General features: G+C 48.2%; 1 protein-coding gene across 1 annotated transcript; it reads left to right on the forward strand.

The window, feature by feature from the left end:
* Positions 1-1976: 1976 nt before the first annotated feature.
* Positions 1977-27530, forward strand: LOC122386870 (TWiK family of potassium channels protein 7-like). The gene is made up of 7 exons (XM_043376554.1): positions 1977-2240; positions 10745-10942; positions 11129-11265; positions 14282-14424; positions 22794-23183; positions 24032-24168; positions 26220-27530. Exons 2-7 carry the CDS (start codon positions 10781-10783, stop codon positions 26436-26438), a joined length of 1188 nt encoding a protein of 395 aa, XP_043232489.1. The 5' UTR covers positions 1977-2240; positions 10745-10780; the 3' UTR covers positions 26439-27530.

Below are 27530 nucleotides of genomic sequence, written 5' to 3' on the forward strand. Positions count from 1 at the left end.
CGCAGACGGCGCGGCGGTCGGTACCGCCACCACATGTTCCATCGATACTGGCCCAAAGCTGCGACCGGCCACTCGCCAAAGTCGAGAACATTGCCTTGCTAAATCAATAGCATTAAACTTTTTTTGCGTCTCATGTCAATGTTACCAAAAAAGGGGCTCGCTAGCGACTCTGAATCATTTTACTTGATATTTTTGCGGACATTTAATTTTCATGAGCCATTCATTGTGAATTTTAGATGACCACCTTGCAGCTATCAGATATTGGCACTCGGACACGATGCTAAGAAAATGCATCGGCGCAGAGTGTATAGGCCGGAGAAAGCCTTTTCAATCAATGGTTTTGACATCACCAAGGCTTAATGATATGGTACGCTTTGCTTCTATTCACAGGTTGACTTTTTAACGCCTCGAATTTACTGCGAAATCAAAGCCCTGTTCAGCAAACTCTGTATGCAAAGGTCTATGATGCAGCCTAAAAAAAGAATGAGAAAGCAGGAGATCGACTAAACAATGCCATGCGTTATTTGTTGATAACGTACGTCGTTCAAGCTTGCAATCAAACTTTGCGTAGGTGGGTCCAAAATGAATAATGGTGAGCACTTGGTCACATAATTGTAAAGCCGGTCTAACAAGACTACATTGTGGCAGTATCATCAATTACACCGATCCATACAGCCAGCTCCGTCGTAACAAAGTGCGGGAAATCAGCAGCGTTTTATGAAGCACGCCTTATACATATCCTCGTGTTGGGGAAGGTGGATCACGCGAGGCACGCGGATGGCTATATAGCCGCGCTGCCCTCGGCGGGGCGCCGACGTTGCGTGGTAGCGGCATCACTGGCTCCGACCGCGCCTGTCAACATGGCTGTAAAGTGGGTGATTGTTTCGGACCACGCCCGCCGGCGAACCGACCTGCCGAGATCCAGTGTTCCGCTGGAGCTGGAATTTGAACAGTGCAGACACGGTGCCCAGGACCTTCTGAAGGGTCTAGTATTCGAGTTCTGTCACCGTCTGCTTGGTGTTCGGCTCATGAACCGGACCTCCCGGCTCGCGCCCACCTATGCTCGATCCCAAGGCTCTATGCCTAATGTTTTGGATCTGAAATGTACACAAGTTCAATTTTAAGCAATTTCAAGCAAATTTTGACGTTTTCATTGCTTGCATGACTTTTAAGCTTTTTACATCATACCCTCTCGACCGGCCACAGTGACCCGTCCCATGATACTTCCCCAATGTGGCTGCATTGTGTCAGACCACGACGTCGGAAAAGTGAACATTTGCTCCTCGAGTCCCTCGAGTCGGGACTCGGGAGTGATGTCATTTCCTTTCCGGTCTCCTTGGCCTGGCTAAATTTGGATACATTTTGAGTCTATGCCTTGACTGCTATAGGATTATATAAAACGAATTTAGAGTTAACGCACATTCCGAATGCTAAAATGATTGCACCGGATTCGGATGCAGCCAGTTCAGTCGGGACACTGCAGCACTAATAAACGCATGGGGACTTTGTTATTCATTTTCTCGGACGCTTTCCCCCAGAGAGCAAACAACAGAAACGAGGGTTTTTTATGTGCATCGATATGCCAGATCGTTGAAGGCTTGAAGGTCAAGATGATAAACATATAGTTTTACACATGAATTCAAAGCATGCAAATTCCGAAAGCAGAAACCAGTGTTCGCCCTGCCTTACCGGCGGAGAGATCCAATGAACCATTCGTTGAGATGCGTCACACATGGCCAGGAGGATGCAGCCAGTCGGCCTGCATCGTCCCGAATCGGTAGACTGTCCCGCATTACACATCTGTGAGGCGGCACAGTCTACGTTCCAGGTATTACCAATCTCACGCTCGCGACTATGTGAGTTCCAATACCCTGCTAGCCACATTCCTCGGATCAAACGGCCAGCCGAACGGAGCAGGCGCGTACTGTGACGCCCGGGGCACCGGCGGCGGCGACGCCGAGAGGCTCTCAAAGGTCAGCTGGGGCTGGCGCCGCGCGGACGTTCGACGGCCAGACGGTGCACGCCGCTCGCAGCAGCACGTGCTCCAGTCGCGCGCTGCAGTCGGTGTCGGTGTCGGTGTTGGAGGGGTGTCGATCTATCGGTGCAGTGTATAAACACTATCTTTTGGTAGCGATAGCAGTGCTAAAACACTGCTGCTACAGGCACCAAGAAATCGCTGTAGCCGGGGAGGTCATAAACGGGTGCCGTTAGACTTAACGCTGCGACATGGAACTCTGGAGGTGAGAACAAGCATTGTGGTGAATTCTTTGTCGTTATAGTAATGCCCTCTTTCATCGATGACGTTCTTGATGAAACGATGAACTGCCGGTAAACGGTAAACTCTAGAGCCTTAGCCAGACATCACAATGAATTGAAGGATCTTGTCTTTATGCTTTTACATTTGCTTTATATTTTTAAGTAATCTGGTGTGCCTAATTCCAACGGTTACACTATGAAAGGGCTCTTAGCTCCCAAACAGTGCAAATGTACTCGTACTGTTGGTGGTGAGCGAGCTGGATTAGCAATGGTTACAGATACGGCGTTCGAGTCTCTTTGACCAGCTGTGCTAGGATCGTCGACCGTCGTCCTTTCTCTTATCACTTTTTAGTGCAAGGTACAGGTATTTATTATTGGGGCATTCCACGTCAAATCAAACACCGAAATCCGTCATCCCCTTCGATTTTTCTGAAAATTTGTAGGCAGACTGGGCATGGTTCAAAACTGAGTTACGTATAATATTTTCGAAATTTGATAACGTATCGCTGAGATATAGGTCATCGAATATAGCGAAAAATGCCACACATCAATTTTTTAAATGGCTATAACTCTGGTTCCTTTTCTGGTATCAAAATGATATTAACAGGGTCTTATAGGCAATTGATAAGGCTTTGATTTTTAATTGTAAAATTAAATTGAAGTGACCTTGAAATGCATTTGACCTTGAATTAAAACAGAAAAATTTAAATAGCAAAAAACACGTCACCTTCGATTTGGGTAATTTTTACATATTATGTCCGTCACAATGTTCTTAACCATCTGTGAAAAAATTGGAGTGGGCCATTCATAACTTTCGCGGCAAACGCCGTTTTCATGCATCAACATCACGCAACCGCGCGTGACCTTGAAAGACAGAGTCAAGACATGCTTGCTTGTGTACACTTTCTGAAATGAATGATTGCTGATTAGTGATATCCGAAACTCTGCGAGAATGGAAATGCATAGTCATCGTAGTCAAGCATTCACGTTCCATAGTAAAAGTGTCTCAGGCAAACGGTATTTTGCGGTGAATTTTGAGCCGTGTGGAAATGCATCATGAAGTAAATTCAACGAAAACATTATCACGCAACGAAATCTTCACGTCTTTTGATCTTCATTATACGAAAGAACATACATTTTTTAGTATGTATGGAGAATTTCTAGTTAATCCAATAATAAAAATGGCAGTTAGAGGCCTGCTAAGAGTAACATGTCGCCGGCTGAGGCGGGCTCCGCCGATGCGGGAAACGCAGCAATCACAAATTTGTGTTTACACGTTCATATTTCAATTGTTTACCAACTGATTTTCAAAATTCTTTCACCATACGATTGCCTGTACATTTCTTAGTCTTCTCACAAAATTTGACGCGAATCGAACGTAATCAGCGGTAGGGAGCGCGATGTAAAGACGGAACCGTTCCGTTCCGTCCCGGCACAGTCTACAATTCAGGCGGCGCGTAGCGGTCGGCGCCGGCTGCCGAGTCGCCGCGTCGCTGCGGCGACAGGATGTTCACTTTACACCGCTATTACTAGAACAGTTGTTAACCGATTTTCTTATTGCTTGCACGATGAGATGTCCAATTCAATTCTTGACAGGTAGCCATCATTAATTTCGCATTAATCTTATGAGATATTGGTGAAAAACAGGAGGGGTGGGCGAAATTCGCTCTTCCCCCTCCACTGCGCGTGCTAACATACGTTTGCATATGTGCAATTTTCTTCAAAACTTATGAATGGCCCACTCTAATTTTTTCACAGGTTGTTAAGAATATGGTAGGCAATAAAATATATGAAAATTAGCCAAATCGAAGGTGACGTGTTTTTTGTTATTTCAATATTTGTGCTTAAGAACAGAATTAAGCAAATTTCAAGGTCATATATTTAAGTAGGAACAATTCTAAACAAATGCTTAAGAAATTACCTAAAAATTAAGGTTTATTTCATTCAAATCAAACAAGTACAACCAAAGTTATGGTCGTTCAAAAATATAAAGATGCAACATTTTGTAAAAATTTGATGCCCTATATTTAGAAGACCTGTGGTCAGAATGTGCAAAAAACATCAATGTAATGTCCGGGGCCACACAGGAACTCGCTCACAAAGTTATAATGAAATCGCTGATGGTAAGGTGCAAAACAGCCGATTTTTGTTCGATTTGACGTGGAATGCCCCATTGTCAAAATACACAAAAATAATCACTCACTCCATACTCTTTCCTAAATCAAAGGCTTCACGCCAAAATTATTCCGACAGTCTTTTGGTGTTCAATATTATAACTTTTCTTTAATTCGAGAGCATTACCAGGCAACCAAATCTGCAGTTGAAATGTAAATATCGAAATCAATGGTAAGCACCTCCCATCGAACATCTTGAATGATTCATAGTTTAAACACACGGTAACGGATTCTGATTAAAATTGTTTGCTGATATATATGGCGGGTGCTTGTAATAAACAGACGGTGACAGATTCTGATTAAAATTGTTTGCTGATATATATGGCGGGTGCTTGTAATGCAAACGCAACTATTACTTGTTTTCCGAAAGTAGATCTGGTACAATGCAACAATGTCACTACCGCTATCGTCAAAAAATAGAGTCATTTACACAATGATCACGTCTTTGCACTGCGTCTTCCTTCGCCAAGTGACCACCTGTGGAGTTTGATGGTAACTCTAATCACTGGCTCTGCGGGGCTGCCTAATTTAGGCATAATGTCCGCCTGTCCCATTTGTTCCAACTTTTCAGCCCGCAGTGTGATTGTGAGCTAGCGTGACTGGACGTCGTCTTTGTTCGCACTATCAACATGAGCTCGGCCACCGACACCTCGCTGAGCCGCCATTTGTACGATGTCCACCGCATGTTGTTGGGCTGGCCATTTCGACCACCGACTCATAAAGAAGTTGGAGCTGCGAACTGCAAGTCGAGGTCTTGGAAGGACTTATTACATTGTATAGGTCTTGTAGCAAACATGATATGGCGTATTAGTGTAGTTTTAAAGAAATAAGCTTTAAATGATTTGGTGGGTAACGCTTTATCTGATGCGTCAGATATTTCATGCAAGTTATTTCGCACATACTAACGAATCCTTATATGTCTCAATGATATCAAATCCTGATGAAATTTCTGTTTTGTCAAGCATAAACATTTCTGTTCGTTTTTTTTTTCTTCTTCTTCTGCCGTTTGAGGTCAGGAATTCATATTAAGACTGCTATAATACGTGACGGCTCTATTCAAGATTTTTTTTATCCATTGCTTTGATGGACATCAAACAAGATACGAGGGGCGTTCAAAAAGTTCTCGGCCCGACCATGAAGGAGCAGAGATACGATGTCGACTTATAAGACCAAAAATGTTCATTTAGTCAAATAACCAGCGTTAAGACAAAAACATTTCGCGCAGCGCTTCGCGAGAGGCCCCTGGGCCTCCATAGCCAAGTGGGTTTTGGACGCATCTGGCACGTCCAAGACGGCTGCTTTTATCTCCTTGCTGTCAGCGAAGTTGCCACTGCTAAGCAATTTTCTTATGTTGCTGAAGAGGTGGCAACCTGAGGGTGCAAGGTACGGAGAAAAAAGTGGCTGTGGCAACAACTCGAGGCCAGAGCTCACTGCTTCGCTGATCGTCACCCTGCTCATGTGTGCTGGTGCGTGGTCCTGGATCAGGCGCACACTTTTAGTCAGCTTCCCTAGTCTCTCCTTGATATCTGCTGCTCGCTACTGTTATCGAAGGAAGGTGTAGTATTCATCATTAATTGTGCGCCCCTGTTTTAGAAAGTTGACGAGCAGAGCCCCGCCAGGCTCCCAAAATGCAACCACTGTCACCCTGCCGTCTGACTTAAACACGTCGCACACATTTGGTGGCCTTTACTCAGTGTGCTTCCACTTGTGCAACTCGGTCACGCCCTTGGGGTCAACGTGTGACACCCACAATCCCTCCACGGTAACAAGTAGTTCAATGAGCTCTTTTGGATCTTCGATATAGGGAACAAAATTTTCGCGTTACGCCTCCTTTCGAGCTTGCCTTTCCTCTGGAGTCAGCAAACGGGGGATGCATCTTGCAGAGATCTTAAACATATTAATACGCTGTCGGAGAATGGCTTTGAGGAACCTTATAGACACCTCCACTTCTGCTGTGTTGTTCCAGACCAGAGCATTTGTCATTTTTCACAAAGAAGTGCCTATTTTTTATATTTTCTTGAGTCAATGCTGTTGATGGCTGGCCACTGCGGGGGTGACCATTAATGATCCATTGACCAAAATTGAACAGAGATGCCCACTTTTTGACGCTACTGTATGAAAGACAAACCTCAACATGTGTTGGCACTAGCTTTTCGTGAATAACGTTTAGTGCATTTTTCTGCAATGCATGAACCAAATCACTGTTTTCTTCTGGGCGTCGCCCATTCTGACCGGGAATGGCAAACTATGTTACGATTAATTAGCAGCCTGAACCAATCACAGGGCAGATTGGTTAAGGCTACGTAAGTGGACATCCCAATAACACATCATTGAACACACCGCGTTGCAGGCCGAAATTCCAACTCCTTCATGGTTGGGCCGGGAACTTTTTGAACGCCCCTCGTATGACTTCATCTCTTTTTAATTTGTCTTTCCATCTCTTCGTCCTAAGGCTGGAATTTGCTGGAAAGCGAAAACAGTGCGAAAAGGATGCTGCCAATATCGCGCAACCTTATGAGATTAACCTGATATAAAAGCAAATCAGACAGGTGGACCAGTCATGCTGGTAATTTCTAGAGATTTAATAATGCTGCTTTAATATGAGTGGGAATTAAAAACACAAGAGAAGGCTGACAGCTTATTTTTGTCTGTTTCCCTATCCAACGAAGAGAAGACACGAAAATTACTGTACTCACCGACGCTGAAAGAAAATGTAAATCCGCACTGTTTGGAATGCATAGCACCGACATAGGCTATATCACTCTGTGATAACCCAACTCAACCAACAAGGACGCCACTCCCCAGTCCGCCTGTCTCCACCTCGCCGTGATTTATCCGACCTCCAGAGAGAGGAGGACGTCACGTGGCGGATCTCTGGGTGGTCCCGTCGACGGCGACGCTGAGGGTCCGTCGGTGGCGACGCTGATCCCGTCACGTCAGCGACGGGCCGCCGCCGGCCGGCCCCTCTCGTTAGTCGGGCCGGTGTCGGACCCGTGTCGCGGCGGGGATGACGGGTCGTCGGATACGACACCCGCACTGACTCATCTCGGGGAAGGTGGTGCCAGGGAGGGCAGGGGTGAGTGGGTCGGCTCGAGAACGCCAGGAGGCGCAGGAAGTGTCTCTGAGAGCCGTCTCTGTGCTGAAAGGACATTTGGGAGTGTGTGAACCCGCTAAAATCGAGAGTGGCTCAGAAATTCCGTCTTACGGCAGGACAGACCGTTTCCGGGAGGTTTATGAGCAGTACCAGCACTCTGCGGCTCGTGCCCACCGCCCTGATCTCCGGATCGGTCCAACAGATCTCGTGGGCCGACAACGACTAAATCTGTCTCCTCTGTCTGTCTGTCTGTCTGTCTGTCTGTCTGTTTGTCTGTCTGTGTCTCTGTCTCTGTCTCTGTCTTTCTATCTCTCTCTCCTCTCTCTCTCTCTCTCTCTCCCTCTCTCTCTCTCTCTCTCTCTCTCTCTCTCTCTCTCTCTCTCGCTCCATCTCCCTCTCGCGTCCTTTCTGTACCCCTCCTCTCTCCCGCCCCCTCTCCCTCTCTCTCTCTCTCTCTCTCTCTCTCTCTCTCTCTCTTTCTCTCTCTTTCTCTATTGTGTGCTCATGTGAAGGCGCCCTTTAGGGTTCAATGTTCTACCAAGCCGTACTGACAGATGAAATAGTCCAGTGGATTAGACACAATATTGGAGCTACTGTTGAAGCGTTTTTCATTTTCGCACTCGGCTGTCACAGCCAACAGACTTATTTGAATTCTACTGCTCCAAGCTGTCAGAGTTCACACAGTTTCACAGGCAAAAATCGGAAAGGATTTATGAAGGTATGCACTTAACCCTCGCCAAGGTGCTGGAAAAGTTCGAAGTCCTGACATCGAACGCTGTGTACACATTTTACGGATTCTTGACAGCATTTGCCCGTTGGCCGTCGGGAACATTCAGGATGGTGCTCCTTTAGGGTTCTATTCTGCCGGTACCTTCTCTGTTGACAATTCTACACTGCGGTCGTCTGGGGAGCAATGAATGTACTTACCTCAAACGCTTTCAAGCCTGCTTGGTAAATAAGCACATTTTTTATTGTTTTCTAGAAGTACAAGAGAGACATACGGCCGTCATTTGTGGTTGCCGGTGTATGTGGTCGTGTCTGCTCCGTATGTGTGTCAGTATCACGTCAGTGCCGGTATCAGTTTCTGTGTTTGCATTAGTGTCAGTGTCGGTGATCGTATCGGTGTAGTGTCAGTATCAGATTCAGAATCAGTGTTGGTATCAATGCGACTTTCGGTGACGGTATCGATGTCAGTATGTGTATTGGTATGCTTCAGTATCAGTCTTGACAGCGTGTCGACGTCAGTATTGTTGTCAGTGATAAAATCAACGTCAGTATCAGAATCACCATCGGTGACGGTATCAATGACCCAGCTGTGCCAGACGGCTCCGGCGCCCGGCTGGGTGTGGCCCGTCGTCCCGACTCTGTAGTTCGCTGCCGTTGGCTGGCGGTACCATCCACCGTTCACGGGTCGCCGCAGTCGGGACCACGGCCGTGGCGCACGGCGCGGCGGTTCGGGCGTGGTCGGAAACAGGGGCCTGCTGTGGGCGCTGAATGGCCACAGGGCTCGCTCATACGGGTCGGAATTCATCCGGGGTGACCGATTCAGCGTCAGTCAGCAGAATTTCTTAATTTATTTGGTGATACCACTCCAGAGGAACATCGAAAAAGGGCTATCGTAATTGATTTTTGCAATAAAGTCTATTTTTATAGCAATCCAAAGTACCTACACCAAAGGGACTTTAATCTATACGGACATTTGGGATCGGATGCAGCATTTGCGGTACGGGCAAATCCAGGGGCCCCTCTGCAAAGCAAGAGGGCTTGCTTAGCCCCAAAGTCGTTAGCTCCTTGGATGTCTCAAACGCATCCGTCTTCCAATTATACAGTAGTAAGGTGTGTTCCAGTTATACAATTAATGTAGTAAGGTGTGCGCGAAAACAAGCTACGCCGCGATTATTGCTAATAATCAGTGATCAACTAGCTCTTAGCTCGTAATTTGATAATAAGGCTTCTCCAGGCCTTCATTAGCACCACGAACGACCTTTGTTATCTGAGTTGTCCACAAAGTTCGGAGCCGTCAAATTAATGTAAATAGCCCAAATATGGCCCAGAGGATGAGTTTAATGAAGGCATAGTCGCTATCTATGCATGTAAGCTACTTTAATGACCCTGTATCAGCCATATCTGAGCCGATGGCCCGAGCCCGATGGAAGAGAAAGGGCACGTTTCCGGATTACTGGCAAACACTTCACAAAGGTAACTTGATAGTTAGCAGAGCAAGCCGTATATGTGCGTCCAATTCTGATTTAATAATTATTTAAATGGATGATGCATCGATTTGTTCCAATATCCATCTTACCACCAACGACAGGATTACGAGTTTTCGGACGTTTTGATGTTGTTATGACAACATTGAGAGCATTGGAGAGCTGTGTTACATGACAAACAACCACTTCCAAAGAGTACAGCTAGCTCTGATTTAGGTTGGAGTGTTCGTTTGTAGCTAGCATTTATCAGAACTGAAGGGCTCCACAACGACATACTTTACGGCTGGTGACGTCCGACATTCAATTTAATTCCAAACCACTCGCTCAGTTACCCAACGGAAACCGTGTTTCGACTCCCAACCAATCATATATTTCTTTTGTCCTTGCTATGGCATGAAATACCGCAGAACGATTCATCTTTTAGCGTGAGCCTTGTAATGCCACATTATGTCAGCGCTGCATTTTATCAAAATGCCCAATAAATATTCCAACCAAACCAACTCATTGTAGATTATGTCAAAATACAGAGCTCTTGCGCCCGTCGCTCATATTCTATCCGCGAATATTTCTGACAATGGGCCGTAGTTATCCCGGCGTCAATCCGCTATACCGAGCGATCTTTCTCTGGGGATGAGAGACGCTCCATACTGGAGCTGTCCTAATTTGGACAATGGACATATATCTCCATTTGGCCGCCTCGGCCAAGATTTACCGTCTTCCGCCCGACCGAGCCGGCGGCGGCGAGTATCCCGGCCGGCCGGGTCCGGCTACCACTGAGCCCCGGCGTCGGCACAGCCCCGGGCGGGGACAGTCTGCGGGGGTCGGGAACCCCGAGAGCCCCGCGCCGGCGCTGCCACCCGGCCGCACCGGTAGCCGCTCCCCATTAGACAATTAATTCTGCAGCTCGACTGTGCTGGCCGGCCGTACATCAGCGGTGGCAGCTCTCGGCGGTGGTCTGTCCGTCGCGCTAACTGCCGCCCCCGCCGCCGCCCCCGCCCCCGCCGCCGCAGGGCCGCCGGCGCCGCCTTGTGACATGATGACGCTGCATGATGGGCGAGAAGGTCAACAGCGAGAGCCAGCCGCGAGTCAGCGTCACCTTCATCAATGCGCCCTCCTCGTGGCGGAAGGCCCAGCAGCGGCTGCGGAAAGTCGGCGGCCACCTGGGCCTCATCCTGCTGCTGATGGTCTACACGGCCGGCGGAGCCAAGGTCAGGGGTCAGGCAAAGGTCACATGATGTTCATAGGCTACGGGTATTTGGTGTTCATATGTTGCTGAACGTCACACAGCTGCCATTGCTAGATCGTCATCTAACGTCACTACCCATCACTGGCTGACAGATAATCAACGTGTGAGTGTCATGCCATCCTGCTCTGACCTGCACGCCCACCTGCAGGTGTTCCAGGACATTGAACTGCCTCGGGAGGAGGCGGACGTGGCCGTGGCTGTGACCAGGGTCATGTCCCACCGAAGTCGGCTCCTCTTCACAATTGCGAACAGCAGTGAAGTGTCCAGCTCCGAAACCATGCTCAGGTCAGTCTGCCAACGACAGAGGTTTCTTCTAATGCAGCCTTGCTGTTCAAATGCTCGTAATAATGTTTTTGCTCACATCCACCAGCACCTGGCCATGTAGACTTCATATCTAGGTTAGAGGACATTAATTATGATTTTGATTGAACGAACAAACGTGTAAGTACATGAATGCATCAAACCCAATTTATTTTCAATATCCCTGCTGATGTTCAAAGAATATGGAATTCTTCGATTCGCTTTAACTCTTCTACCAGACTATGTCCGAAAGAGATGACTACTTTTTCTTTGTGTGGCTCCAAAATCCAGCTCACGTTTCCTTTTTGGTCGACTTCACGAGCTAATATCACCTCCCGTTCTATCCCGTCTAATCCTCCGCTGGCGGTCTGCTCCCATCTTCCGTTCTCCGCGAGCACAGTTGGTCGTTTCCGGCCGGTTTGCGGCGGTTCCGGCTGTGACCGACCCCCACCTCTCCCCTCGGACCCCTCGGGTCGCACAGGGATGCCCCTGTGATTGGCTAGCGTCGGGGGCCGGTCGGCTTTACGGCGGTTTTACGGTCGGTCTCACCGGTCCAACCGTGACGGACCGACCGGCCGAGCTCCCCCGAGCGGACCTGGCGCCGGCGGCAGAATTAGATGGCTACTAGCTAATGAGGGTGCTAACGCGTCCGCTGAGCTGGTGGGAGCTGGGTGCTGTGGATTGTTCAGTCGACAGATGGACCCGGACGGTAGTCAGGAGATAATTTGACGAGTCATTGGGTGTCGACGAATGGGAGGGAGGCGATTGACTCATTGCCAATTACTGTCTGTCGTCTGAATATTTTCTTAAATGTAGTGCATCTAAGAGACAATCAAAACCATGCGGTCATACATGATACAACCAGTTACTTCCTTAGGTCGTGGTGGCTAATGTAATTCTGCAGCACTTGTAAAAATTATAACGATTTAGAATCTTTCTTATTTTTCACTAGAAGCATTTTATTGGCCATCCATTTTACCGAACGGCTTCATTGGCTTCTATATTCATGGGTATACTTTTATATCCCCTTGGGGAGAGTTAATATTGTTCCCATAGCGCACGCCCGAACATTATAATTTTGTCTGCCCAGCTAATTTAATCGCAAAGTCTAATCCCCTTCCCCCAGTACCATCTTAAGTTTGGTCCGTTCCACCGGTGTCAGGGCGTGGCCCCGGCAGCAAAACTATCTCCCTCTCCCTCTCTTTCTCCCGCTCTTCCTCGCCGTGGCCACAGATGGGCTCGGTCACGCGGTCATGTGTTTCCCATTGCAGTCGCGTGTCGCGCCGCATGGTCCCGCTTTATTGGCGCACCACTGGCCGTGGCCAACCGTTGGACAGCCCGTTCTGAGCCGTGGCTGTAGACTGGAGAGCAGCACAGCTCAGATCAGCCGCTCGACCGGGCGACTCTTCTTTCGTCTATTTCCGCCCACTGCCACTAGCAGACACCAGGCTCGCCCTTCTACCGGGTTTTCCGTTACTCAGCCTGACCGTGGAACAGACGCCGTTCCGACCGCCATGTCGTGTCGGCGAGGTCGGCGGATGGTCTGACGTAATAGCGAGGTCACCGTCGCGTCGTCGTTGACCGACCTGAGACACGACTTGGTGCAGAGACGCGGCTTGGAGACCACAGCTGGATCCACCGTGGTGGATCGGCGAGCCACCACGGTGTGGTGTCGTTACTCGTTAACTGTCCGCCTGGTCGATACAATGGAAAGTTGGCGCCTCGGGTGCGACGAGTCTCCCCAGTCTCCGAGCGCCGCTGGCGGCTACAGCTGGAGACGGAACTGGGTCTTATCTCAGCCGTGGACTGCGCCGCGCTCCGTTTACGTCGACAGTTGTGGCGCGCTCCCGGCGCGGCTGAGTGGGCTGGATAACTAATTAGGCTGATTAGAAACTTTAGTAGGGACGCTGGATGACAGCTTCACGGCGCGACGTGTTGTTAGGAGATTAAAATCGGCCAACTTCCGCAGTGAGTTATGTCAACTTTCTCTCTTGATTATACTATGGTGTAAAAGTGCATTACATGATACCGTGTGGCTAACTTTATCTAAATCCCAAGGGCAGTGATTGTGTCCATGATCATTATTGATTCATTGGCGGCAAACATGAGTTGGGAAACGGATTACACTAATCAACCATCGGTGATAGGGCCATTCTCATATCGACCACATCGGAGCACGTTGAATACGCCATTTTTGCCTGCTAAGTGAAGTGTACTGCGCTAAGAACGGTGTGAATATTGTTAGGTACCCAGGTACCTACCATTTTTCGCTATCCTTCAATTCAGTCCCCCATACCAGGATGGAAGCAAGGATGGAAGTAGTTATGCATAATATCTTGCGGGAACCTTGTCTCCTTTGCTTTGCTGCCATTTCTATCATTAGAGCTACTGAGCTTTTCGTACCAAAACGAATACTTCATCTTTTTATAGATGGTTTGGCCCCAACTGTACCTCAGAAATCATTGGTAAGGTGATGTGCAGCGTGGCCAAACTTGTTCGTGTTGTTGCTTCCGGGCTGGACCCGGGCGGTCAGAAGGGACCGAAGACACTTCTTCAGGGCGTTCAAGTTAGTTGTTGGAGGAGAAGCTAGCTGATACGCTGAAACCCACGGGACCCTACTCACAAAAACATGTTTCACGCTACTGCGTTCCATAATGTCTGCCTCGAAGTGCTGCCTTTTGCCGTTGCCACTATATTGTAGCTCGGTCTACGCATTACTTCGCAAATGTTATTTTCGTCACCTGTTGTAAACCTCGTTTTCCCGTCAGCGTCTGCCTTCTCCTCTCACCAAGTGCCGAGCTGAGAATTAGGTTTGTTGTTATTTGGGTTTCTCGCACCTTCTCCAATAATCACCGAACGAGGCCTGTTATGATTATGGCCAGGTTGTGCTGGCTTTCTCATCTAGCTTTCCGCCGTGTTTACCGCTTATCCATGAAGTTAGATAGTTCCAGTGACTCGGTGACCTCTGTGGCTGACCTTGTGACACTGTCTGACCCGACAGAGAGCTGCTGACCGCCTATGAGGCCGATCTCCTCGGAGCGGTGCGGTCAGGCGTTGACCTGACTCCGGGCGAGGACCGGTATCAGTATAAATGGAACTACATACATTCCTTGTTCTTCTCTTCGACGGTGCTAACTACTATTGGTAAGTAAAATCAATCCGGCTCCCTAGAACAAAGCCCGCTGATTTGATAATGGCTTATTAAATGCTTATACTTATATGCACTCCTAATTAAAAGAATCAAAAGTGATCCAGTCAAACCAAACAGACGAATCTATGTTCCTGTTTGCTGGTTCCTTTTCACTCTGTGTCAAATTTAAGTGTCGGAGCATAGCATGCTAGCTCTCATTTTGTCTGACTGTGTCAGAGCTGACGTGGCACACACACAAAAACACTTAATTCACCTCTGTTTTGGCAACGGCACCGGAGTCGGCTGTCGAAATTTGTTCCGACAGCGTGACCTGCTGTCGACATTTGTTCTGGCGCAGAGGCGATACGACTTCTCGAGTCACCGACAGCAACATTCACCCCCCACCCACCTGCCCCCCCCCCCCCCCGGGCGGTGTTTTTTAGCGGGCCGGCCGGCGGGGCTGGCAACCGGTCTCGCCGCCGTGACGCGGTCGCCGCGCGGCTCTACCGTGATCGTCTGGTGCGTGCGCCACTAGCCGTGAACAGAGCCTTCTTTGTGACCCCGGTGTCAGTGTTCCCGCCGCGGACAGGCGCTGGGTTTGTGTAGTTTGGCGGCGGGACTCCGGATGAACACAGCCGGTGCCCGGCAGGTGGTGGTAATGGAGATTAGATGAGGAGGAAGCTTTCAGAGAGCAAGCACAATAGGTCACTGATGTTAGGCTATTCCTGTAGTTTCAGGCGGTTTACATAGTATCCGAGCGATCAGAATAGACTCATCCAATACCCTTGAAGGCTGGCATCGGGATGGGTCAGTGTTATAGTGCCGCATTTTTGTCTGTAACCACCAGTATAACGCCTTTTGGGGCGACTAACGGAGCGAGCGAGAGGGTGGGCCTCGCACGTGCGAAATCGCGAGGGGGTACCTCCAGCTGACTTGTGCACGGCACCCTACTAACCGGTCTCTAGCGATGTGCCAAATTTGAGCACAATCGGCCCAGCCGCTCTCGAGATCTGGAAGCGGCACCCTGCACGTGCGCACGTGCAAAATGGGTCCCAACTGACTTGTGCACGGCACCCTACTAACCGGTCCCTAACCATGTACCAAATTTGAGCGCAATCGGTCCAGCCGTTCTCGAGATCTGGAATCGACCCCTGCACGTGCGCACGTGCAGCAGCACCCCAACTCTGGCACATAGATATGCATTGCCTAGTGGGTGCCTACCTACATGCCAACTTTCAGCGCAATCGGCCTAGTAGTTACCGAGATATTGCAACAATTACAAAAGTGACACCTCTTCGTTTTCCACGTGGCACGTGCATAAGGGGTCACCCACATGCATCGGGAATAGTGCAATACTTGGTAGAAGGAATGAAGCTACCCTACAAAAATTACCGCGTGTAAATCGGTCAAGTGGTTGCTGAGATATAAGCGTCGCAAAAGCGTGACCACGGCCGGCCGGCCGGCCGGCCGGCCGCTCATACTCAGAAATTTCCGTTAATCTAAGGAAAGACTACGCTCGCTTCGCTCGCTCCGTAATAAAAGCTTTGTTTAAAACTCACCAAACACAAGGATCAATGCAAGCGATTCTGAGGCAATACATTTTCTAGATGATTTCATATGCCAATGGTAGTTTGACACCTTTTGAAGTCATCTTCCATGTGAAATCGATGCCTTTGATGATGTGCATAGATAACGGAAGTGCTGCCTAAATAGTGAAGGCTTCCTATTATCTGTGTTGTGATATGTTTTATGTTCAGCATTCATGAATTCGAGACGTCATTATCTTAATCCACTACCACGCAATGCATGGAATTTGGCAACATGATCTATTTTGAACATCACAAGATGCCTTCAGCGTGCGTTTGGGGAGTCGATTGAGGTCTATGGCTGGTATTATGCAAATTTGATACGACTGAATAGAAGCTCCTAATTATGATCACAGGGCTGAGCCTGACATGCGTGGCACCGTCAGTATCCTATTCAGAAATCCAATAGCGATTTGACCGCCATAACCTTCTGATCATATCATCCCGGACGCAGAGATTGCTGATGATTTCATTTAAATTCATGATAATTTCTTTGGAACGTATGGGAGCCATGTTTGATTGCTGCAGGTGATGGTCAGGGAAATGAATGAGAGGAGAGAGAGAGAAAGAGAGAAAGAGAGAGAGAGGGAGGAAGGAGGAGGAGAGAGAGAGGGATGAGAGGTTCACTATTTTCTCTGGGCCGAGAGCGTGACTGGCTTTGGGGCGTTATTGTATCGTACGTGGGCCATGCGACACCCGACAGCCGCGCGCTGTAGCGCTCACCAGCTCCGCCTCTCGGTTCAGTCATCCATCGACACTGTGCCGCCATCGTTTACAGCATCCCAGCCCGGCTGTTGAGCTTATAAAACGCCGGCGTTCCATGCATCTCTGGCTGCTGTCCACCGGCACAGTCTACCGCGCAGGCGCGCGGCGCCGCGGTCCCCTGATTGGTAGGCCACCCGCCGTACGTCAGTGTGCTGCGGCACAGCCTACCCAGCGCCGCCGCCACGACTCTGGGCTCTCGGCAAACAGTTTGTGCTGGTTGAGAGGTCTGGCGGGGGCGGAACGGTGTGGCTGCGGCAGCGGTGGCACGACAGGCACCCCGCGGCCGAGTGATAAACACTGGCACCGGGGAATAAACAGCGTGAGGCCGCGGCCAGCTGGCCGGCCGCCGACCGCCGCTTGGGTTACACCTGAGTGCGCGGTCCGACGGGGGACGACCGAACGAGAGCGGCGCGAGCCTCGCAGACCTGTGACGTCATCCGGGGGTGACGTGGGCGGGGTGCTCGGTGGCCGACTACAGCTATCTGTGTTCGTATTAGGAACGTCGTGGTTGCTATGGGTGATCAGGTATAGGGCTTATGAAGTAGAGAACTTTAATTACTGCAGTGCAATGTCAGTTAATTATAATTCATTCCAGCCAGATTTCTAAAGCAGATCCTTTCTTATAAGGCAGATTTCCGTCGCATTGACTCATAATACCTTGTAACTCGACATTTATGACAGATTTTGCGTGGAAATGTCTTTGTCTTGGTTTTCAGGTTTAATCTGATTGAGGCGTGGCTTTCGTGACTAAGGACTAGTTTGGTGGACATTTGCGGTTATTTATGGCGTGTTAATAGCGCCAGTTTGTCTGCACACTCGTGCGATAAGCCACAGATCAGCAAACGTCGCTGCATGCCCTTTCATCAAATCCGTGATGAGTAAAATGTTTCGAGAGCTTTCGTAGATGGATTAAAAGTAAGCTGTCTTCCCTAATGTTGTCGGTTATTAAAAGTTGAACAATATTAATGCAAACAAATGACGAAGCACTCTGGTGAACACTCAGCATTATATGTAATATATTTAATGGAATAGCCTTCTGCTCAAAATTCTAAAAATTGCCAAAAGTTACCAAAAACACTTGAATATATTTCGGGGGCGTTCCTTCATCGGTTCAAGTGACATGGATGAACTTGATGGATGAACATGGATGAACTTGAACCGATGAAGGAACGCCTCCGAAATATATTCAAGTGTTTTTGGTAACTTTTGGCAATTTTTAGAATTTTGAACAGAAGGTTATTCCATTAAAAATATTAATGCAAATACAAAGTGGTGATCGTGATCTATTTTTGTCTAAGTCTCAAAGAGTATGAGTAAGTGATGAATAATAATTGATTTGTGATTATATTCATTGAACTGTTCATACAAACATTTGATTGAGCAAAGGTTCATTAAAACCACTGGTCACATACATTCTACGAGTCAACAATAGCAAACAGAGCTACAACCAAGATATCACAGCTTCTGCCGCTTCTGCATAAGATCACCCTTCCCTTACAGCGATTTTACTTCAGCGACGGAAAGCATCAAACTAACGATGGCAGGTGCATTGTTGACCTTAGACTAGCGAATGTTTCATTACACCCATTCCTGTTGACAGAGCACACATCCGAGCAGCTGGTGGTGACTCATTTCCGCTCAGAAACTGATAAAACTAAACGTCTAGAAACTAGAGATTATAAAAAAAAACTAGAGACAACTAACTATGCGTGAACTTGCGTGCATCGTTCAACTGTATTCAGCTTACATATGGAACCCGCAGGACCGTTGGCCGTCTCCCAGAAGCGGGTCCGTCCTCTCCACTCCCTCCCGGCGCTCCCAGACGAGCCCCTCCCCTCCCCAGGACAGCCGTGGTATAGGGATGACATTCTGATGAGTTATAACGACGGCTGAGCCCAATGAAATGCAATGGCCTATCCGCATGCGATTGGGAGATCAGCGTTATGCTCACACAAATCGATACGGCTGGGTCAGGGCCGGTCGAGGACGACCACAGATAGAAGACTGCAGGGTTGTTATAAGCCGTTCGTGGCTGTGATACGACAAACATTCGGCAAATGCATTTAGATCAGTGCACATGTTTTTATTGCTGGCAAGGTCCATGAGCTTTTATTTTCTAAACATTTTTTTAGGAAGATTCAGGATTGACTGAGATGATGCAGCTAATGTTCTGAAGCTGACCACATTCACATTCATCCGTCCAAGCGGTTTTCTGTAGTCAATAAGATATGTTTGATGAAATGAGCACCGACCCTATACCCATAGATAAACAGGTACAGCCAATAGTTTCATTTGTCAACTGCCACGTGATTATCCACACAAATATCCCAACGAATGATCTAACGAATTTGATATGGGTTTGAATACCGTAACCATAGCGAGCTTGAATGGTGATCTGTTACTCGCATCAGTTCAAATATTTGAAGGAGCATGTTTTGCTTATATGCTGGTGACTCATGGTGAGTTCGTTTTTTTATAGATTCATTGTAGTAAGAAGGTCTCGATGCCTGCTCATCTATCTGTTTACAAAGAAAACCAACAGCGTTCGGTCAAGCATAAGCGTACAAAGATATGCTCATCTTAAGGCCGCCCCACACTGGAACTCGCATACGGGTTGCGAGTTTGCGGGTTTTGAGTTTGCGGGCATAATACTAATTCATAGAGTGATTAGACCGCTCCCTTATGGTAAATTCATGAATGCAGTGAAGCCGGTACACCTTCAGAAACTTACATATAGTCGCAATACCAGCACAACGAACCAAAATTCGACTCCAAAGAAAAACCCGCAAACCTCGCAGAACTCGCAGACCTCGCAGCGAGGAAAATCGAAAGTTGACTCAAAATCAACTCTTGGAATGCGATGCAAGGTCGCTCGCAAGCTAAAAATATGCAGACTCGCTTGTTAGACGGTAGTGTGGGTCACTCAGCTTAGATTGTATCATTTGATTTCGAAGAAACCCGAAAATCCAAAAGCTCGCAACCCGCATGCGAGGTCCAGTGTGGGGCGGCCTTTAGCCTAGCAACTGGAAGGGCAGCCTCAAAACTCGGATCAAAGTTTACCGCTTTCTGACGTTGGATCGTGAGTCACGTGATTGCTGACGTCATTCGTTCTGTTTATCGCCCGCGCTGCCGATCAAAGAGCGTCTTGACGTTACAGCAAGATGGCGGCATTCATTCCGAAGATATCGATTAGAATTAACTGTTTTAGCGAGTGCTCTGAGGTTTGTGTTTACAGCCCCCTCCCCCCCCCAGCAATAAAGACACTTTTAGGATTGAAAGTGAGCTCCATCGACCGAAAGAAAGTCAGGATGCCTCGTCATTGTTAAATATCCCCGCACCTGCAATGGCATAAATAATGAAACCGTGACACACCGGTTAAATTTGTAACTCTCATTTAACACATCGGGCATAATATTAAAACCTCTCCTCCGGGCTCCGCTTAACAAGAACCAGAAACTAGGAAACAGCGGTGTTCTGTTAATGCGTCCAGAGATTTACGTTATCTGTGCGTGACAGTTGACAGCCTCCGTCGTCACGCAACGTTGAAAATATACACTTTACAACGTACTTTAGAGACGCAACCTATATGATGAGCGGGCCACTGACCGTAACGGCACATGACAGACGAAACGCTCCATGGTGAATGCTGCTCCTTCGGCACGCCATCTTAATGGATTTCATGTCAAATGATGGTCGCCGGCGCTCGTCTCCGTGCCGTTTCCAAGCCCGTTTAATTGACGGTTTCTTTGGTGACACAGCTCGAACTGGATCCATTCCGCCTTCAGTCCTCAGCAGTTCCGGGTCATTTAACGACGGTATAGCCCATTTATAACTTGAATAACGACGAGAAATCGGTTAACACTATTATGAGGGTATCAAGACTCCGTGACGTACGTACGCCCCCTGTCAAAAAGTGTAAAACCACGGGTTATGTTGATATTCTACTACGAGTACGAGCACAATGATGTCCTACATACATAGAGTTAAATACATTTGAAGCCATCCCTGCTAACATGTGCCTATATAAACATTAATAATGAAATTTTGACCGAAGCATGCGGTTCTTGCACTGAACTCTAATATATACTGGAAGGAGCATTGGTGACTTGTTTTTGTCTATCGATTTCCGCCATGTTGTGTATACCAGAAATATAAATTGCATGTACGGTAGCAGAGGTGCAGTTTAGTGAGAGGTACACAACTCAAAAGTGCTGCTGCTTCATGCTTGCAGTTTGATTGCAGTGATCAACTTTTCAAGACTTTGGTATACACAACATGGCGGAAATCGTTAGACATTCTGGCCCATATACGGCCAAGGCGAGTGCCTCCCCCTGGGTTCTTGTCATAGTGCTAATACAGCGCCTACATTCGTTACATGATCTGTGTTATGAGGTTATCGGTGGAGCCAACAAATAACTAAAAGTGCACTTATGTACATTTGTTGGCTCCACCGATAACCTCATAACACAAATATGTCCCTAAAAAGAAGTTACATGATCTGTTTATCTTCTCAGTAGAAGTTGATCTTTTCCCAGCTTTGATCACTATCCTCATTGTCTTTAAAACCCATTAGCCCATTATCCTCATTTCATTTTATCATCTTGAATATCCGCACCTTCTCTGTAGTTGGCTATCTTCCTGGTCTTCCTCGTGGGTAAACGTCTAGCCAGCGTGCTTTTCCTAGCGATATTGATGATTGGTGTGGTCCTGCGATCGCTCATCGTTGCCTGGCTATTTTCCTATGACGGATAGGTCCCACGGTGGTGGCCTAATTATATGAGCTGAAGAACAGGCGTCGGCCGAAACCATTACTCTGTTGGCTGCCACCACGCGTCGGTATGCGTCGGACCGAATATGCGTCGTCTCGTCGGCATCTGGTGTGGTGCGTCCATTCGGTGCGTCTGCCCATGCGGCCGCCGTTACGTGCGTTCCATATCGGTGTGGCTTGTGTGCTCCGTCTGTGTGTTCGTCTCTATGCGTTCTGTCTTTTTGTATGGATGTGCGTCTGTCTGTGCGTTCCATCCCAATGCGTCTCGTTTCTGTGCGCTCCGTCCATGTGCGTTTGTTCGTTCCGTCTTTATGTGTTGCCGTGCGTCTCTATGTGCGTCCAATTTTTACGTGTTCCATCTCTGTGTGTCCCGTCGTCGGTGCGGTCGGGCCGGGTGCGTCCAATCGCGTAGGTGTGCGCGGGCTACATCCAACCAACCTTCCCACCGGTGCCAAACGAACAAGCTATAGCGCACAGCCGCATCGACTGACAACTGCAAACAATCGTAAATTGCCCTCCGTATGCCAGTCTTTCGCCGCCCGGGGCGGATTTTACTGCTTTTAAATGTTGCAGGGCAACTTCTGCAGTGCACTAGAATGTGCTGCCGCCACTTAAATCAGCAACACTTTATGCACGTTTTTACTGCTACGGTTGCCGTTCGGAGCAGGTGTTGCAGTTCGCCTGCTGTTATGGCCGGTATACCACGACCGCTGAGCCCGCTCTAGCAGGGACATTGCCGATGCATATTGCCCATATCCAGGAGCCATCTGGCGCCCTCCCCTGGGGCACCAGGGGTCAGCCGGTATCCCCCGGGTACCGACCGGAGGCTGACCAGGATCGCCACTCTGATGACCTGTCCAAACTATAACCGGACGTGATCCATAACGGCTAGGCCCGGCTGTATGCCAATAAGTTAGTATTCCTGTTGACAGGTGATGATTTTTCACCTGAAACCGTAATGTAAGAAGTGTGTAGGTTTTTACGACTAAAATCAAATGCATCGTGTCCTATAGATCACACACACCTGACATCTCTATCATTTGTATTATCATATATCATTTATTATATATATCATTTGCATCTTGATGCTCTTTATATAGCAATGCAAACAAACTTTATATTTAAAAACCTCACTCACATGTAAAGCTCGCCTTTCCTTATCTCAGGCACACTATTTGGACCAGCCCGTGGGCTCAGCAACCCACAGTGCTGAAGTTTATCTCCTGTAATACTGACTGACCCCTCGTCCGCCATTGTGCCGCAGGGTACGGCAACATGGCGCCGCGCACGGTGGGCGGCCGCATCTTCTGCATGCTGTTCGCCATGATCGGGATCCCGCTGACGGTGACGGTGATCGCCGACCTGGGCGCCATGTTCGCCAACTCGGTGTCAGCTCTGTACGAGCGCGTCAAGCGCAGCTGGCTGGCGCGCAGAGGCGGCGGCGGCGGCGGCGCAGAGGAGGAGGCCGCCGGTTTTCAGCTCTCGGAGAGGATGGAGCGGGCGCTGACGGTGGTGGTGTCCGTAATCTTCCTAGTGCTGTACATCGCCATCGGCGGCGGATTGTTTCTGCTGTGGGAGAGCTGGAGCTTCCTCGAGTCGTTCTACTTCTGCTTCATCACCATGACAACCATCGGCTTCGGCGACTTTGTGCCAGGTAGGAACAGGTGGACGGTTGGGGTTGGTGTGTTCTAAGCCCCGTTCTGAGTTGCAACCGTGGTTCAATTTTGCAGGAAGAATGGAGGATGACTTTGTAAATGTCTGTGTTGTGCCTTTCCTGGGAGAGTTGTCCCATCCTCCTTTATTAAAAGTCACTAATAGTGAGACTGAACAAAGTTTCCTTACTGTTCGAGAATCCATTCATGATCGTCTGGTGTCATTGCCAACATTCCCCAACGTAATGAAGTGATCCCGAACGCTCCGTTACACTTTCGCCAAAATGACAGAGCCCGACTGGTGTCGTTAGATAAAGTTGACCTGTCTCATGACCATTGCTGGCTTTATTTGGTCACATTGCGGGGTCATACAGTAAATGTACTGTGTCGACAAAGACCGACTGGAGAAATCCAATATCTGGGAAAGCGGTGCTCCGCCAGCCCGTTCGTATAACACGCTACAGCTCTAATTGCCTGACCAGTCGACTCTAATTTGACCGCTCCACTTCACTGAGAGTGAGCTCCAATCCCACCTTCCTGCGGGTAACTCCCCAGACGGCATTTCCTCCCATCAACGCAGTTCGCACCTTTACCTAAGTGGTATGACGTAGCTTTACAAAAAAGACTGCTTTGCCTCCTCTGAGTATTTCAGTATAGTATGTGCAAAACATTATGATTGATTTCACGTATTCAAACAGGACCTAATTTTTCCACTAAATTGACCTGACCGTGACCTAGCGCCATCACCTGACACAGTGACCTGACAGGCTGACCTGACACCATGACCTGACGCTGTCACCTGACTCTGTGACCTAGCTCCATGACCTGACCTGGGGTGACGTGCCGACAGCTAACGCCGAGTACATGCTGGTGTGTACCGTGTACATTCTGGTGGGGCTGGCGCTGACCACTACCATCATCGAGATCGTTCGCCGCCAATACGCCCAGTCCTGGCAGCAGATGAAAATGCTGACGGCACGGCTACAGGTCAGTAATTCATATCTGTGGGCTAAGAAGCTTCCATGAACTCGGAGTGTTTCCCACTCGAGTTACATCCAAGGTATGTAAGTTAAATATTTTAAACTGTTATTCGTTAAGTGGTGAAGATGATGAATGACTGCCCAATTGCAAATGACTTTCTGTTGTCGTCACTTTGCAGAATAGACTGGCGACTGCGACGATAGTTATTTATTTAGCGAAATGGCTTTGTGCGGGGGGGGGATATCAGAAGTGAAAATTGTTAGCAATCGTATGCTTGCTCCGGACAAACATTATCGTTGCATTCTGCTTCAAATTCCAGGAATAGAGCTTTGATGCCATCGTCGACTTTGATAATTCATAATAGAACAGAAGTGATAGTATCAGCAGACTGGCCTAGCAATTCACTGTGATGTCTTAAGACTCAAGAATGTGTCAAAAGGTGCAAACATGGACGATAAAATAGTTACAATACTGCGGTGATGTTGAACATATTAATTATTAGTAGATTTTTTTTTTTAGGTTTTGACAGAAACACAAGGATTGGCATTCTTGTGGCAGACTTGTGAAAGCAACACATGGTTTCCCTCTGTAGTGTCATTTTTGAAAGGGTGCTCTTACCTACCATGAATTGAAACAGTAATCTCTTCTTTTCTATAGCTTCAGTTCTTGGTACAAAACCAGTCGTCATAAATTGTCTTAATTTTTCATTCATGTTGGCATTGAATGATAAGCACATTAATTACTTATCACGGTAGAATTCATAATTTTCTGACAGTTCTGATATGGCCACATATACCTAATCTTACAATAACTTTCATTGGACCTTATGGTGTGCAGCTGGCCACTCTATCACACACGGGAACAGAAGTGCCACAACTAAACTGCCCCCCTCTGACCGTGTCGCCTGGCCTGAAATAATAACTAACTCGGCCACTGAGCCGCCTTATGACGGCCGAGTTAATGTGGTAAACAGTAGTATCCCTAAGCTCTGACAGCTGAGGGGCGTCCCGTCACACTATCTGGGACAGATGGACACCGGGTGTGATATCGTGTGAGACTCCGACAGAGGCCACGTGCCGACTCGCAGCTGACCCGTCCTCCCTGACGGAGGGCCAGATAAGCGAGTTATTTGTGAGACTGTATGTTCAGCTCATGATCATTCACTAGACAGATGTATGCGGTCATATTTTCGGATGTGGTACTATGGATACTTGGAGCAGAATGCTACTGCTCATGGTCGTAACCCAAACAAGACATTCAAGGCCATGGGTACGGGCAGATTTTGTTTTGTTTTGCATTTTTGACTGAAGAAAATGGGTTGTTTTCCGTTTATATTTTTCAAATATGAAATGATTGGTATTATAACGTGACATTTTTCTGGGATTTGTGAGGAAAACTCGGCGAACGTGTTCACGGCTCAGCTCCGATGTCCATCCTTTGCTCGGATGCAGACATTTTACCGTGATTGCATGTCGAGAATTGGGCTGTTGCGAGAGTTATCAAAGTCGTTTGCGAGAATTAGGCCGCGGCATCATATCATGATGGAGAGTTGTAGCTACCTGTGCGGGTCGCACGTTATCCAAAACTTCGGATTACAAACATAATCTCTGTTAAGTAGCGGTGTTGGTCTGATATTTACTGCTTTTAATCAGCTAAATGGAATCATTATGATTTTAAAAGGGCCTGAGCTACAGATATTTGTAATTATCATCAAATAGGCTACCAATCTGTTTTGCCGAAATACTTCAACTTTATATAACAATATATTTTAGTCATAAGTCTCAGCATCGCTTCGAGAATTTGACGATGTACGATTGAGACATTTGAACATCTTGTTATTCACTGTCTCACAGCTATAGTAGCTGTGCCTCCTGAAGATAAAGGTGTACTCGTATTTGGCTTGAGAATCTCCTTTTCCAGGTCCCTCCCCCCAAAACACACACGCTCCTGTATTTTCAGGGTGCTACCCCCTCAAAATTGTCCGTCGACACTATATCTGCATCAGGATTCCCTCCCACCAACAGCGCTAACCGCTGTACTTGCTGCCCTCCTTGCAGAGTTTGTCGGGTCCGCTGACCGACCACCTGAAGAAGCTCGGTGAGCACGGGCACGGCGTCACCATGGACGTCGACCTTCTCCGAGAGATCCGAGAACTCCGCAAAACCATGGCCAACACCAAAATGAAGGACGGCTTCGCCTGGGACGACGCAGAGCTGGACGCGCTGACGCCCCGGCCACCCGTCCTGCAAATCGTCATCTACGAGAGCAACGTGTGATGGTTCGGTGAAAGTGAGCGTCATCGCGTCATCTGAGCGTCATCATCGGATGGCGGGCGACGAGACTGAACCCCTCGAGGACCCAGTCCAGAGCCGGTCCGGACACAGTCCATAGAGAGCCGCGATAGAGGGGAGGACGGACAGTGGTCTGTGTTGGAGACACTGCTTCTCACTGCCTCATGTGTGTATGTGAACTGTTGAATGTGGAAGCGTTGTGGTGGAAGGAGTTAAGTGAGATGCGCCGTTGAGTAGTCTGCCGTAGAGCATGGAGCGAGTGAATGTTACCTCAAAAAGACGACGCGCTAAGTTGTTGTGCGAAATGGGACGACAGTTGACAGCGACACTGTACCGTAAAATATCACAAATGTTTTGTTGTAGTCACAAGCGACAACAACTGCTATAAAGAATGCTATACATTTAGCATGCTGTACTTACATTAGGAATATGTACATTGTCGTCGTTTAAGAATATCATGAAATGTTAGTTATGGCGTGCATAGTGTACGTTGCACATTGCACAATCCTGCTCTCAAAATGACAATGTTGACAGATATTGTCTGAATGTTGAATGTCACTCACGCTGTTCATATAAGCGCGCTGTGCACCGATGGGCTGTCTAATAGCTGGTCACATGCGTCCTGTGTTAGGAATGCCTAGCGAGGCAGAGTGACATGATTGTGTCATTGCCTAGAGATGACTTCCTCAATGTTAGAAGTGACAAAATGGCAGTGTCTCCTATGTCAGAATATGTGTCACACGCCTGCCTTCACTCACCCCAGAGTTGTGTTAGCCGTGTTTCAGAAACGTCACCCGCGTATCACCAGCGCATCAGTTGTGTGTGGGCAGTGCAATGTCTAGCGGTCCTTGGTGCGCGAGGAGATGGATGTCCGTTCCTCATCATCACGTAGCGAGAGTAGAGGACGTGGGTCGGTCGTTCCAGCTGCTCTGTTGTCTCGGCGCGACTGTGATCAGACCGTGTCGGATCGGCTGCAGCGCCCCAAATCACCCAGCACAGCCCTGTGTGGTAGAAGTGCTTTCAGTGAATGAACTCACACAAATGCGCAATGCATTCAAATACACATTCACTCGTCCT

The sequence above is a fragment of the Amphibalanus amphitrite genome, unplaced genomic scaffold (genome assembly GCF_019059575.1).
Source record: "Amphibalanus amphitrite isolate SeventyFive unplaced genomic scaffold, NRLGWU_Aamphi_draft 000265F_arrow, whole genome shotgun sequence".
Classification (NCBI taxonomy): Eukaryota; Metazoa; Arthropoda; class Thecostraca; order Balanomorpha; family Balanidae; genus Amphibalanus; species Amphibalanus amphitrite.

Excerpts from the sequence above, each read along its gene's own strand:
- LOC122386870 (XM_043376554.1), top strand. The coding sequence starts at position 10,781 with ATGATGGGCGAGAAGGTCAACAGCGAGAGCCAGCCGCGAGTCAGCGTC. Across the intron at positions 10,943-11,128 it reads ACACGGCCGGCGGAGCCAAG|GTGTTCCAGGACATTGAACT; the intron begins GTCAGGGGTCAG and ends GCCCACCTGCAG. Across the intron at positions 14,425-22,793 it reads GACGGTGCTAACTACTATTG|GGTACGGCAACATGGCGCCG; the intron begins GTAAGTAAAATC and ends ATTGTGCCGCAG.